General features: G+C 41.5%; 1 protein-coding gene across 2 annotated transcripts in view; it reads right to left on the bottom strand.

The window, feature by feature from the left end:
- Positions 1 to 789: 789 nt before the first annotated feature.
- The window catches only part of ppm1g (protein phosphatase, Mg2+/Mn2+ dependent, 1G), a 29,418-nt gene continuing 13,929 nt past the window's right edge, over positions 790 to 16,278 (bottom strand). For both annotated transcript variants that reach the window (XM_061231395.1, XM_061231394.1), the window contains 6 exons: positions 13,394 to 13,863; positions 11,564 to 11,686; positions 7,856 to 8,090; positions 3,780 to 3,909; positions 3,529 to 3,628; positions 790 to 2,808 (listed from right to left, as the gene is read on the bottom strand). In XM_061231395.1, coding sequence (XP_061087379.1) covers positions 2,620 to 2,808; positions 3,529 to 3,628; positions 3,780 to 3,909; positions 7,856 to 8,090; positions 11,564 to 11,686; positions 13,394 to 13,863 — 1,247 coding nt within the window. In that variant the 3' untranslated portion in view covers positions 790 to 2,619. The remainder of the gene's footprint in view (positions 2,809 to 3,528; positions 3,629 to 3,779; positions 3,910 to 7,855; positions 8,091 to 11,563; positions 11,687 to 13,393; positions 13,864 to 16,278) is intronic.

Raw genomic sequence — 16,278 nt, 5'->3', positions numbered from 1 at the left:
TCAACCTCCTGTCAGGTTTGACCAGTCGGGCCCTTCTTCTCTGACCTCTCTCATTAACAAGGTGTTTCTGCCCACAGAACTGTTGCTCAGTTTTTTTGTTTTTTTGCACCATCTCTGCAAACTCTATAGAGACTTGTGCCTGAAAATCCCAGGAGATCAGCAGTTGAGAATCAAATCACCCTGTCTGGCACCAACAATCATTCCAAAAGCAAGTAGACTATGATAGAAGCACATGAGAAAGCAGCCAGAGAAAAAGGGGATTAAAAAGTTTAAAGCTTGGTTAAAGCTACAGCTCGATTTCTGGGGAGCTGGCTTGGTTGAGGTAGTCAAACCTATATTTGGCTTTCTAATTATGTTGCTAATATCCTATGTCTGGATATCAGCAACATATCCTGGGCTGGCAGATCAAGTTCATAATTGGCATTATGATGAATCCATTATCTGTGATTGCCATGTTTAGAATTTGTCTGGGCCATTTTGGACTTGGATGGGCAACCAAGTCCTGATACAGGCCATCAGTCAAGTGTAACTGGGATATGCAGCAAGACGATTCAAAATATAAACGGACCTGACACGAGTTGCTTGAGAACGTAATCTGAATTAAAGCAGTTCTACAAAGAGTGGTAAAATGTGAGGTGAAAGACCAATATCAAATTATAGGCAGTGTTGCAGTGAGTGCTGCCAAATGTGGTGCAACCCGTTAAGTTAGCGTTCAACATGACCAATATATACAAAATATATAAAAATACAAAATTAAGGAAAATACTAACAACTGACTCTGGCACCATGGAAGTTTAAAAACTACATCTTTATTTGAAGTGTTGTACAGTCCTTTCCAACATCAGAATTGGCAAAATCCATAGCAAGTGGGAAACTGTACAGTACACTAATGCTGAACAAAATGAAAATGTTTGACATGTTTGACTCAAGGGCAAAATTGGAATCTTATTTTGAAGTAATGTTTTAAGCTCAAGGCACCCAGCAATATAAAGATGCTTCAAAAAAGTACCAAAATATGTATTCAAATATACCTCATATAAACCTTATTGAACTAAGCAAAGGAAGGGGGCATCCACTGCAGAGATAAACCAACATGACTTTGTTAGGTTGCATGGCTCAGTACAGTAATATTGGCTAAAGTAATTTTGCTTCAATGTTGACAGAATTAAGATGTTTCCACACAAAAAAGGCATGGTTTATGATGTTCTGCCCAACTCTCAGGCTCCTCCAATGCAAATGAAACAAACATGTAAGCTGATCAAGAAGTATTAACTGCAGATTCTCAACTGTGAAGGCCCTGCATACAATCTAATACTAAACGCATTTTAAATTCATTGTCAAAATAATTCTGGGATACTGAAATAAGGGAAGACTTATTTTGAACTCCCTGATGGGTATAAAGACAAACATGACACTGCCTTCAAATGCATACACATTCAGAAAAAATATTTTTCCATTTGCAATTTCAAAAAGGTATGAATGTATTTGCATAATGTTCAAATAAGACAAATCAATTACGAGAAAAAAAAACTATTTAGACTAAAATGGATAGGCATGTAAAATATACATATATACACAATATGGGGGTGAATGAAAAAATGCGTGGTACATTAAAGGATTGGTAACATTAGAAGGCTCCTACATAAGAGCTATACAACTCCATAAGCACTACATAAGTGTTCATCAATGACCACTCATGTAATTTCACTTGGTATGTCATGGTAATGTAACTGGCTGCGTCAATTTTGACAACACACCATTCACCCATTTCGTTACACAAGTGCTTATGGGGTGTTTATGAATGTGCCATGTAGTGCTTATGAAGGAGATGTATAGGTTTATGCAAGTGCCTTCAAATAAAGTGTTACCGAAAGATCGATAATTTCATGTGCATTACACATCAGATACCTTCAACCATGCTTAACAGGAGGCCCTGACACTTGGTATTATTCAGATCCCTTCCTAGATTCCTAAACATATAAATTGAGCCCCAATTACATACTGGTAAAGCGTTTTGGCCCAATTGCATTTTCCTGACACTTGGTATTCTTTAGACCCAAGTCCCATCCAAAATTCCTGGACATGGTAAATAAGCTTACTTATGTACAGGTAAGGAATATTGGACCAGCTGTATTTTTGCCTTGGTACCAAAGACATTACTCTTGCAAAATGTAATTTAATCATTGTGAAATTACAGGCTTTGTTTCGCCACTAAAGTTGAACACAGGCCTTGTTGGGTGTCAAATTGGAGCTGAACTAACATCATCCTGAGTTATTGGAATTTTGCATAAGATTTGGATCCACAGCTTACCACACTCCAGAATAATCATGTCTGTAATCAAACTATAGAGAAGTAACCATTTCCTTTTGGATTCAGACTACATCAAATTTCACCTTTGTCCAAACAACAGCACTACAGACTAGTTGGGAAGAAAACATTTAAAGAAGCATTCAGCAGATAGTTATAAAAAAACGGGCCATTTACATTTTCTCAAATTAAACATACTAATAGAAATCACATGGTCCTCATGGTCTTCATGAGTCTAATGTCCCAGTGGGGGAAAAAGACCAGTTCTGATTGGTTTCCTAAAAAGAATTAACCTGTTTGACTGGTCGTTTCTATTCAGATTTGGACTTCTTGACGTCGCTCCCGTTCTTCTCCAGACAGCTCTGGTCTGGCTTGCGCTTCTTGCAGCCCTCAGCCTGGGTGCTGCAGAGGTGTGGGGAGAAACTGATGATGATGCAGGTCATGTTGTCACACCCTGTTCCATCCCCTGATGTGTCTGGTGCCAGGCAGTGGTCCAAAAGCTGGGGAGGTTGTAAAGGGCCACAAGTGTTTAAGTTGTTTTTAAAATGATATTTCACATTAGCAGGCCATATAATACCAGATTCATTATGGCTTCTGTGGGATCCAAAATAACAGGTGTCAAAAGTATTTTTTGTTTTCAGTACTTTGCACATCCACCCTCTGCAAGTATGAAACTACATCTTGTACAAAATATTTTGAGATTAGTGATCATATTGGGTTGGGGGGGCTTGGCTCACCATTTCTCACAGAAAATGTTAAGATAGTTTTAGCCTATGCTTGAGGACTACCCTCTTGCATTCAAACAAGTCTGGAGATGGCCATTGCAAAACAATGTTGTGAGGTATATTTTCAATCATTAGCTTACAAGAAGATCTTGTGGCCAAGATCTTGTGGGAAAGGTCTTACTGGAATTCATGATTCTACTGTTCTACTGGGCTTAACAATTGTACCAGGACCCATAACTGCAAAAAACCCAGTAGCAAAGATTCAACAATAGTTCACTGTAGTTATTAAGTCCTTTTCAACCGATGTTTCCTTCTCATTCCAAATCCACCACCATGATTTTGGCTCATTGGATCATAGCACCCAGTTCCAATCAAAGCTGAACATTGGAACTTGGATCACAAATTGTTCTGATAAAAAATAATCATTGAAATTGATTGAACAAGCTGCGGCCCTCCAAAACCACACTAATGTTTTCATGGCACGCTGGAGCTTACCTCCTCTACGATGGAGGACAATGGTCTGACTTCACTGTTCTCATCTGCCTTTAGCCTCTTGCTGACAAAGTCCACGACTTCCTGGCTGCTCATGACATTCCTGTGGAGTAACATGGTTAGTGGTGAGGCTAGAGGGGAAGGGTTGTGGACACAAGCATTTGAAAAAGCCTGACACTGCCTTCAAACTGCCCTGACCAAATTCCTTTATTGCCCCTGGGTTCTAATAGTTTGTGACATACTATGCAACGTACCAGATACCATCACAGGCAATGACCATAAAATCGTGATCTTCATTAAGAGTCAGTACTTTCACATCCGGCATAGCTGAGATCATTTGCTCTTCTGGAGGGAGGGCCTTGTTCCGTTTGTAAAAGTGGTCACCTGAAACAGAGAAGTGTCACGGTTTAACATTCTACCCCCTCCTCGCATATCTAAGAATCAATAAAAGTGAGACTGAAATGCCATTGAACACTACAATCTCGTCAGGCTGCACCTTTCCCTCCAAGCATGATTAGCCTTGTGCATGCCATAGATAATTACACACACACACACACACACACACACACACACACACACACACACACACACACACACACACACACACACACACACACACACACACACACACACACACACACACACACACACACACACACACACACACACACACTTACTTCAAGAATTAAGGGAACACTTAAGGGACACATTAGATCTTGATGAATGATTTATTCAAGTTGAAAATCTTTACTGATGTACATTGTATAATTTGTTCAATGCCTTCCACATCCAGGAACTGCCTACACTCTGGCCAAATGAGGCATTTGTCCTGAACCCAGGGCCCACTGCACCAGCGTAAGGTCTGACAATCGGTCTGAGGATTTCATCCGAACAGCAGTCAGGGTACCATTGGCTATGACATGGAGATCTCTTCAACCCTCCAAGGATATGTCTCCCCAGACCATCACTGACTCACCGCCAAACCGGTCATGCTGGATGTTACAGGCAGCATAACGTTCACCACGGCATCTCCAGATTTTCACGCCTGTCACATGTGCTCAGTGTGAACCTGCTGTGAATCTGTGAAGAGGACAGGGCGCCAATGGCGAACCTGCCAATTCTGGTGGTTTCGCAAATGCCAATCGAGCTGCATGGTGCTGGGCTGTGAGCACAGGTCCCACTGGAATACGTTGGGCCCTCATGCCACCCTCATGAAGTCCGTTTCTGATAGTTTGGTCAGAAACATGCACACGAGTAGCCTGCTGGAGGTCATTCTGTATGGCTCTGGCAGTGCTCCTGTTCCTTCTCGCACAAAGGAGCAGATACCGGTCCTGCTGCTGGGTTGATGCCCTTCTACGGCCCTGTCCAGCTGTCCTTCTGTAACGGCCGGTCTCCTTCATGCTCTTGAGACTGTGCTGGGAGACACAGCAAACCTTGCAACCGCACGTATGGATGTGCCATCTAGGAGGAGCTGGACTACCTGCACAACCTAATTGGGCTGCAGGTACCGCCTCATACTACCAGTAGTGACACGGACACTAGCAGAACACAAAACTAGTGAAGAATCAGTCAGGAAGGATAAGGAGAGCAATTGTCTGTGGCCACCACATGCAAAACCATTACCTTTTTGGGGGTTGTCTTGCTTTTGCATCTCCATTGCACTTGTCTCTTTCATTTGCACCAAAGCAGGTGAAATTGATTTAGAATCACTTGTGATTCCTAAATGGACAGATTGATATACCCAAGTTTAACTGACTTCGTGTTACATGGTCATGATCAAGTCTTCACTTAATTTAATTTTTTATATTTACATTTTTATTTGCACATCATGGTTCAACCAATAAGACATTTTATATACCTGCATGTTCAGGTATTAAAAGGTACATGAATGTAGGGACGCAGCCCAGGCCTCAGACAGGTATACACTAGAGATGCCACGACACCGATGTCAGTATAGAAAATGCCCGCGATACCGCCCAAAATGCGGCCTCGGGCACTGGCGAGTATGCGAGCCCATGCACCGATCCGACACCACACAATCCATCCCGTGATACTAGCCCATCCACACGACCCAGGCAATCGTGCGGTGCCAGTGGAGTGTGCAACATCAGCTAGAGCTAGCAAAATGCCAGCAAGCTGGTGACATTTCACGCTGGAAAATCCCACCAGCAAAACAGCAATGTGTACAGTATGGACAGCTTTAATTCTGAAGTGTGGCACTAGTATCAATTTCACATCAGCAATCAGTACTAGGCACCGGTCAATACGCAAGATCAGGCATCGGGATGGGCATCAGTAAAAATCACGGTATAGGAACATCTCCAGTATACAAACAGTCATTGAGAAGAAAAAAAACCCCAAAATAAAATAAAATAAATTCAAACAAATAAAAAAAACCCCCAGATATACATGTCAAGAGAGGTTTTCAAGTCAGAAGGGGTGACCATATCTTCCAAAACGTTTTTGTGGAGATCGCAAGTTAGAGGTTGCCTGAGAAAGCCACGTATGGAGAGATGGTACCCCAGGAGCCAACCACAGGAGGAGGATACACCTTTTTGCCAATTAAACAAGAACTGAGAAAAGACATTTTGATTCATTGGAGGGTGACATCAGATTCGATGTTCATAAGGTACAGAGCAGCTGACATTTGGAAATTGACCTTGAGAATATATTTTATAGCACAATGTATCTCTTTCCAATATTTCTGAATTTTATTACATTGCCAGATAGTGAAAAAATGTCCCCCTCTCCTGCTGACACTTAAAACACAAATCAGATCCATTAGGGTATATGTTTTGCAGACCTAATTTTGCAGACGCACCAATAAATCCTATTGGTAAATTTAAAATTAAGGTCATGTATATTCATACAAGTACATTTAGGGTACATCTTTATCCAAACTGTTCTCCATTCATCCTCACTAAAGGTCCGCTCCAGGTCCCTCTCCCAAATTGCTTTTAGCCCCAGGGTGGATGACATACATTCATTGGATAACACATTATAAATCTTAGAAATCATCCCCTTAAAACCAAATGGACTTATAATAAACTTTTCAGCCCCTGTCAATTCAAAATTTCAATTGAAGTTTCAGTCCTTGACATTATTCAGAAAGTGTTTTACAGCTGCCGGTGTCAGAAAAGTGTGCAGCTTCCCGTTGTGCATGCAGCGTAGCCTAGCCGGGTAGGCAAACCACGGAATATATCTTGGTCGGTGAGTGCTTTCCTCACCACGCGGAATTCCTGTCTCTTCCCCATGATCTCATCCGAAAGATCCTGGTAGAACAGCAGTCGGAGGTCCTCGTGAGAAACATCACGCTTCTTTAGTGTAGCCCAGAGGACGGTTTCCTAGTCCGTGAAACGGAGAAAGGGCACCAATTTCTACAAGAATTTGGCGAGTGTTTCAGGATTTTCCGATTTTTCCGGTAAGCCCACTATTTTCAAACTGTTTCGTCGACTTCTGTTCTCTATACCATCAATTTTAGCTTGTAGTTCATCAACACACTTTTTCATCGATACCGAGTGGGTCTCGTAGTTTTGAGTGCCATCTTCTATAGCTGAGATCCTAGTTTCCGCTTCATTCACCTGCATTTCATTGGCAGTAACTCTCGTTGCTAAATTGGCTAGAGACCCCTGCAATGTAGAAATAGAACCAACAATGATATCTAGGCGATTACTGATAGTATCGAAAAGGCCGTCCATCATGCTCAGGTGAGAGCCCACAGGTCTAATTTCAGTAAGCACAGTGTCCGTTTGGGAAATGGGAGGCAGCATATTCTCTTCAGAGTCAAGGGCCTTCTCTTTTTTTCTTCTTTCTTTGTTGTACTTTGCTGAGGTCTCAGAGGTGTACAAAGTGGAAATTCCCACACCTCTTGTGAGATGTTAATAATGCACTACAGCTTCAAAATCGGTATCAAAAATTAAAATAATGGCGGAAAAACAGACAGTCAGAGCGGAGTAAAAGATTAAGTGCCCATTTTCTATCAGGTCACATGACACCCCCGCAGTGTAGTATTGTTGTACTCGGGGTATTCTACCTGCCAACTGTCGTAAGCTAGTTCGTAAGTTGATGTATTCAAGGGTTCCAATTGCATCTATATGGACACGCTAGGACTCGGAACCGTCCAGTCTACTCTCTATCGTCCTCATCACACTTGTCCCTGCGTTTGATCTGCACTTCATTGTACGTCACTCTGGATAAGAGCATCTGCTAAATGCCTGTTATGTAATGTAAGAGTAATTTGGGTGCATGTAATGCGTAATACTTTAAGTATGAACAGCATTACACCTTGGTGTGTGACATTTCCAGGTGAAATGTGGACTCGGAACTTTACCAATGGCTCTGGAGAGGTTGAGTCCGCCATTGACACGGCCATCCATTGTCACTTTTCCACCGGCATTCTTTATCCGGGCCAACTCCAACTCATCTTCTGGCTTGTGGTCGTAGGACATGTCCACGGCTTTGCCCCGCTCAGAGACCACACAGCGTGAGTCCCCTGCATTGGCCACAATCAGCTGCTTGCTACGGATCAATGCCACGACTGCTGTGGTCCCGCTGTCTGAGCCAGGCTGAGAAACAAGAAAAGGCAAATGAAGATAAACTGAGTCATGAGATAGAGTGGTCTATGAATTCAATTGCAACTGAGGTAGAGGGGCAAATGATGGATGAGTTAGATTCTGGAATGATTGTTTTAAAGCACAAGACTGTTCCCAGGACTATCCATTACCAACATGTTCTATCAGCACAATTTACAGCTGAATAAAGTCCCACCCCCCAATACCCACAGAGACCCATTAAAATGCAAATAATTTTAGTATCACTATAGGACAACCTGAAAATAAGATATCCAGACTGTTGATGATAGGTCACAGACATCAGGAAGTTATGGCATGCAAAGGATATGCAACCAAATACAAAACAACTCTTATGACATTGTATTTGTATCAAATTTGTATCAAACATTAAAATGGGGGACTACATATAAAAAGTGCTGGAATTACTTCACAATGAAAACAAAATGTATAAAAATTAGGGATGCTCCGATCAATTGGGCACCCCTAATTGAAAAAGCAAGTAGTGCAAAGTCAGTAAAGTGAGGTAACCCTTTAGCACCCAGTTTGCTCACAGAAGCAGCAGGAGGCCACCTCTGCATGCCATGGACAAGAGGCCTTTCAGAATAGCATAGATGAACAGGAACAGTCCGTTGCCGTTGATGTTTAAGACGCACACTAAATAATGGTATCCATGGCAAGTTGTATTGTGGCCTTATATATAGGCTATAATGTAGGTTCCTAATGCTTTCCTCAAGCATAGGCCATTATATTGGTTTCATCTTTGTTCATAATCTACATTCCTCCCCCCCGGAAAAGAATGTGAGAATTCGACTGGCTCTGGTGCACCACCAACCAACCTCCCTCCCTGAGCACAGCTACCGAGACAGCGAAGAATCACCTCTCCGTCAGCAAGGACATGGCGAGGAAGAATATGCGGAGCGAATAAATGAAGCACCCCTCCCATTCCCCTCCCCTTCTTAGGGCTGGGCGATATAGATATCGTGGCATAATTTGTTTTTTCTAAGTGCAGCAATGACCATCTCCAGCATGCAGTGTTAGCTTTCTTTCACTCTTTTTTTATTTAATCATACCTGATGGTGTACAGGTGATGGTGAAATGCTGGTGAATCGCCACTCGTTTCTTTTCAATTTTGATATGATGGCAAAAGGGCCATGCTGTTTCCATGTGGTAGATAAAAACAGGACGAAAGAACAAAAACGTAGGCGATGTTTTCCAAAACGAATAGTTAAGTTAACCAACATTGAATAGATAGTTTTTTTCTGGAAGCATTTCAGTGAAGTTTGGAGGTGTGTTACCGTATTAAGTATGATGAAAGATGAAAAGAAGGAACAAAACCTATCGGCACCTGCCAGAGATTTTTCAATGGCTATATCGCCCAGCACTACCCCGTTCCTTTTCCCCAGTTTCCAATTAACGCCACCCTATCCCCAGGCTCCCCATTTTTCTAAAGGCATAAAGGTCTGTTCCACCAGACCCTCAGCCCCCATTGCTAATTTTTCCCCATCCCCGGTCTCAAGGGTCTCAAGGCAGGTGAGTGCTTCAGAAATGCCGGGCAGGTTTGCTGACGTTGCGGACAGCAGGTGCATATTCGAAAGGATTGCCCCTTGAAGGTAAACATTGTGAGCCATCCGCTGCCCGCCACGCATCCTTCCCCCACTCCAGCAGACGCATCTCATAACAGTAAGTATGAAAGGAGATGTGGACGCTGTTGGATACAGGTTGCTACCATACCCTTGAGCCTGGTTCCACCAGAGGCTATTGGTAGACTTACAGAGGACGGCATTCGGTGTGTACAGAGGGATTTACAATATCTGACGGTGTGGACTGAATTTTCAATTGCGGGACAAATGCATAGCTTGGTGGCTGGGGTTAGTACCCGCACCCCCAATTCTGGGACATGATTGGCTGGGGTTTAGAGAGATTGTGAGGGTGAAGCTTGTGGCCGGAAGCTGGTGGCTGTGCGTTCCATTGTCAGTTCGCTGCAGCCATGGGTGAGGAGGTCACAGATGACAGAAATCCTGGGGAGGGGCCATTTGGCAAACGACTCCTGTTTCCGGGTGAGACAGAACTGTCTGACAAGGATTTGGGAGTGGAGGCTAATCGGCTTTCTCCGACTCTCTCAAGTGACTGACTTTGCCCTTGAACAGTCTGGGGAAGAAAAGCAGCAGAGTTAAGAGTTGAGTGGCTCACCAAGTGATTAAAATTGATGGTAGACTATTCGACTAGCAGAGCGCAGTGATATACTCATTTTTGTATAATTAAAGAAAAGTACAGGGGACGAGACCCACATACAAGTTAAGACAGCACACAGGTTTTAGCGGCAAAATGCTGTTGGAATTTTTTAGTTTTTACTCAGGCGGCAGGTAATTTGGGACGGGATAAGACTATGTAATGGTCCGACTTTACTGGCCAGATATACAGGGATGCTGTGGTGCCCTGAAAACTAAATCCTGCAGCCATTCCAAAAGCACCTTTGCCCACATTAGCTTTAATGGAAGTCCCCTTCAAAATAATCGGCATGGACCTTGTCGGGCCATTGGACTAACACAAAGCAATTTTGTGCTCCGTTCTAAGTAGACTACGCCCCCCAATATCCAGAGGTGGTCCCCCCTCCGCAATGAGGCAAGACTATTGCGGAGGCCCTGCTTCATTTTGTTCCCGTGTGGAAATCCAAAAAGAGATTCACTGATCAACGCACCTCATTTATATCAAGGACAATGAAAGAACAGCACAAATTGTTGGAAGTCAGGTCTATTCAAACCAGTGTTTACCACCCTCAACTCAAACTGACAGGCTGGTGGAGCGGTAAAATTTGTGAGTTTGTTTCCACCAAAGAAATTAGGCTATTATGCCTTTTTTGTTTTTTTACCCGGAACACATGATTTATTTTATAAGTGAATGCCGCTCGCTCTCTGCAAATTCCCTGTCCTCCCAGGGGTGTCACAGCTTGACATTCTTGCACATATCTTGCATTCATACCATGGTCTGGATGAATACTCTATTCTGATTGGATACTAGGTGGTTTTGATTATGTAATAATGTGCCCCAAGACAAATAAAAAACATTCCTGTGAAACGGCAGTTGCTACAAGAAATTACAAGAAATTTATTACGAATTACGAATAAGAAATAGAGAAGAAACCAATTTAAGCCATTTAAAACCTTGAATTTAGCCAATTGGTGCACATATTTAATGAAACATGACAACTTGCATATTTAAATGGAGAAAAAACTAAAAAACAACAAAAAAAGCGCAACTTTGTAATAATGATTATATCTTATTAAATTTCTCCCTATTCACCAGCAATGTATTGCCAATGGAAAGAATTAAGGCGTCCTTACTCTCATGGATTAACGTAATTGGCAAAGGGTGATCCTTAAGGGGGTTAACAAAAATAAAAAAAAACTTTTGAATGCTTTTTAAGATTATATGTTATTAAATTTTTCGAGACAGACTTGGATTATCACCTCCTCTTTTCCATCCATTCCAGGAAGGCACATCTCATCCTCTGCATCACTGTCTTCTTCGTCATCTTCTTCCTCCTCATCTTCTCCACTGCTGTAATCACCCTCTTCTTCCTCACTGCAGTCCTGAAACACACTAGTATAATCAGTACTCTGGGTTTGTGCTCACTTCAAATGTGTTATGATGAAACGGTGAGCTTGTAAAAGGGGGAAACATATCTAAAGGCTCATCAAATTATATACTAGGGAAGGGCATTTCCAGCGTTTTTATGGATCAAAACAATACAATTAATCAAAATTAATTAGATGCATTACTGCACAACAGGGTAATTAGATGCATTACTGCACAATCAAGAAAGAAACCTGACCAAAAAATTACAAAGAATTTATGGTTGAACTGAATTAAAAGACAACATATCTAAAGCAGCGCATCACCGGAAATATTTTGAAACCAAATATTTTGAAGGCATGCCACTGACAAGGGGTGACCGCATGAAAATAGCAAATCTAAACATAATTACCAAGATATTCAGCAATAGGCTACTTGCTTAAAAAAATACACTCACCAAGCAATTTGAGGAAAATCTTTACTTTATTACACCTACTTATTCATGCAATTATCTAACCAGCCAATTGTGTGGCAGCAGTGCAATACAATCATATAGAAACAGGTCTAAATTAATGTTCACATCAACCATCAACCAATGCCTCGTTAATGAGACATCAGAGGAGAATGGCCAGACTGGTCAAAGCTGACAGGAAGGTGACAGTAACACAAATAACACACATTACAACAGTGGTATGCAGAATAGCATCACTGAACACACACAATTGACCTTGCTGTTCCAATACTTTTAGAGGGGACCATGTCCGTTCTTTAGTTTTGGAAAAGCGTTTCAATTTATCGCCCCATTTTCAACCGGTTGAGAGTTCTCATAATAGTATGTCACACAAGGATAACCACTCCCCTTAACCCTCCTCTAGAACTCATGACCCACAGTTTGCGCCATTGGCCTACAGAAGAGTGGGGGTACGTCACGGCTAATTGACAGTTCTGATTACCACGCCTAGACAGTTCGGGTGAACTTTAAGGGTTAGAGAAATACATTTTAAAATACTTGTAAATTACTGAATAATGAAAATAAATTATGCACATTTTGTTTTGCCCCATATTTAGTAAACGGCTACACTGACGGTTATTTTTAAAATGCTGACACTAAGCGTTCAATCAAAATAAGCTCAAGTGAAAAAAGCGTGACACTGCTCCTAAAATTTTTTATTTCTATACATTTTGGTTTCACCATGTAGTAATCACAGCACTTTTTATATGTAGCCCCCATTCCAATGTTTGAGACAAATTAACACAATGTATCAAATAACCATCAAACCATCATGCTGCTACCACATATGCAGAAGATACTACTTGATTCCTCTTGATGAATGTTCCTTTTGAACAATGGAAAAAATATTCAGGAGAAACAATTCTTGTAGTATTTAATGTATATCTGAGAACAGCACAGTGGTGTGAGGCTCATTTGATATCTTGGACCCTTGATGACTTAAAACCATTTAGCTAACCAATGTGTTCCATACTGTATCAGCATAATTTACAGCTGAATCTAGTCCCACCCCCAATTCCCAGACTCTGATGATGTTGATGGGTCACGACATCAGGAAGTCATGGCATGCAAAGGATATGCATATTGATGCGTCTCAAACATTGAAATGGGGGACTACATATATAAAGTGCTGTAATTTCTACATGGTGAAACAAAAAGGATAAAATGACTGAAAACTACTCATCACCAAGTTGAATGCAACTCCTTGTCATACCTCCTCCTCACTGTCTTCCTCTTCCTCCTCCTCCTCTCCTTCGGACTCATCACTGTCCTCAAAGAATTTGGACTTGCTGCCCCACTGGGGCTGAGCAGGACAGGAGGAGCAGGAAGGACCAGCATCACCCGTTCCCCCAGCCTCCAGCTCGCCCTTGGTCTTCTCCACTGTGCTTGCTCCTGATCCACCTTCCCCCAAGCTCCTGCAGGCCCGGGCTTTCAAGCCACCTGCATTGTCAGGTTTTGACATCTCACTGTCATCCAGACTCGAGCACCCATACTGCGTCTCTCCGTTAATGTCTTTGCAAGAGTAGGGCCTCTCCTGTTCCTCCGACTCTGACTGCCTCTTCGCGGCGGGGCAGGGCTTTTTGCCGTTTTTGACAGAGTTCAAGTTCTGTCCATAGCGGATCAACAGGTCCTCAATAGTCATGGTAGCCTCTTCATGCAAGAGAGCAGCTTCCTCATTGTCCACTGGAGAAAAAAGAAACAGGAAGGTGTTTGGACCCACAAAAAACATGATACAATATGGAGATCAATTATGGATATTCAAACAATGATAGTCAGGAATTCTCCATTCATCAAAATATCACTAAGAAATAACAGTGAAGACGTTTCCTATTAAGTCGACTTAAAAGCGAAAGTAAATGAGCGCAACCACAAGCATGGACAATATGGCAAAATACTTTGCAGGAGTTTTACTTTTTTAGCTAATTTATTCTGAACAAATTGACCCATTTGCCTCACAGCACAGCATAGAACATTTTTAGCAGTGACGCTCTGTGGCTGCTGCCTCTGCATGGGGGAAATGCTGGATTTTTTTTATTTCTGAAGTATTTCCATTTTATTATGCTAACGGTGAATGAATTAAGGCATATAAGCACATTGTGAAAAATGGTACAAAACTGCACTATTTGGAGTGTGCTTTTACATTCTTCTTGCACCGTCCCTTCTCTACAGAGAGCGCAGTTTTTATGAGCAGGGACCAAACACTTGCAGCTTACATGCCAGGTCTCTGACTCAAGACATTTTGACAATTTGAATAGCCACCAGCCACCGCATTAACAAGTGGCTGCTTTTCTTGTGTAGGCTAGTCAGCATCTTCAGGGTAGCACATTATCTTTTAGTAGTGCTTCTAATACTTTCGCAGCGCACAGCTAACCATCTTCGAACCATACCGCAATTGTCGAACTTATAGAATGGATCCATTAGCCTACCTCTTGAGTTAAGATAAATAGCCACGCGAAAACTTTTGTGGAGAACCAAATTAATTTGGCTTTTCTAGTGCTAATGCAGCAAGTCATTAAGGGCTGTGACAATGACATCACCACTTCCTTACCAGTCATTTGCGTAGCCTACAGCTGTTCCACCAACAAAGAACATGGAGGATCATCAGAAAAAGTGATCGGACTGGCCGATAATAGGATCATATTCATAATTTAATTAATTTAAAATAATAATCATTTTAATTCTCTTTTCCACAACTCAAGAATGTTAATAGCATAATCTGGTTGGATAAACAATTGTTCCTGTAAAATAAGTAGATTACATGCAGTCAGGAGTTATTGGCACCCTACAAAAATGTAAAAATGAACAAAAAAAAGGTTACACACAAGCTTTATTCAATGTAATCAGCCAAAGTCTTACATTTTTCAAATAAAAAATATGGAGACTGAAATGGGCATTCAGAACATGGATGTTGTTTTCACTTAACCATTTGTGCGTAGATTTTGAGATATATTTTGTGTCTACCTATCAATGTTTCAGCTTCCTAGCAGGGACAACCAGACTGTCCTGGCACTTTGCTGAATTCAGTGTGCCACTGATCTTAAAGATGCCCCTGGACCACTGGCAGCAAAATATCTCTAGAACATCATTGATGTCCATATTTGAACAGTAGGAATGAAGTGCTTCTCCTTAAAACAGAATAATTCTCCAATACACACAATCAATTGTATGTATTGAAGAAATACTCTATTTTTCTTCTCAATTAAAATCCTGCTAGTTGCTGTAGCTTCCAGTTGCGTTACAGAAAGGAAATTTGATGACTTATCGAATTTGATGGTGAAAGACAAAGTTTAGCTCTATTTCTTAGTTACAAGCGTCTCCAGTCTAACAAATTATAATTGAGAATGTCACAGTTTAAATACAATTTCTCTACCATTGGGCTCGCAAGGATGAAAGGCGTCTTGCATGTGATAATGCACTCCTACCTCAGACAAAGCGGTATTCACATTCATACATGGTTCCTTCCTGGCTAGATCAATGACACATTTCATTTTCACATAGTATTTCTATTCAACCAAGGTTTCCTTCCGATGGCTCAAGAAACCTATGTCTCGGGTCATCTGTTTTACAGATTTACATTTGAAAAAAGGTGCTCAAACTGCAGACAGAAACAGGATGAATTTGGGGGCTCTTAAACACAGATCAAAACTTAGTGAATTTAGTAAAAAAAAATTTGTGGTCACATCGCATTGCACCCTCTTTCCAGTCAATTTCAATGTTGTCCTGCAAACTCCAACTGGTTTTCTTTTTGAGACTTGGTGGCCCCAAGATGCAACTGATCTGCATACCCTACAGATTAGACCAACTACTTTGGTTTTTCATGAAAATTAAGCTGAAATCGTTAAGTACTGGTAAAAAAAAAATATCTGCAATTATACTTGAAAATATGACAGAAATGGACAGTTGACATATTTGATCACAGTATCAATAACTGATGACTGATGAATATGTAGAATACATTACTGATGCCAGAGGCACATGGATTGGAGTTGGAATGGGTTTCCAATGACAGCTGAAAAGGTTTGGGAAACTTTGTTCCAACCTTTTGTGGCTCATCTCTGTACAAACTAATCTCTCCTTGCAAATTCTTACTACTGAAGT

This window comes from Conger conger, chromosome 2 (assembly GCF_963514075.1).
Source record: "Conger conger chromosome 2, fConCon1.1, whole genome shotgun sequence".
NCBI classification, from domain to species: Eukaryota; Metazoa; Chordata; class Actinopteri; order Anguilliformes; family Congridae; genus Conger; species Conger conger.
The sequence above is the reverse complement of the archived record's forward strand: the minus strand, read 5'-3'. Positions and strand labels throughout refer to the sequence as shown.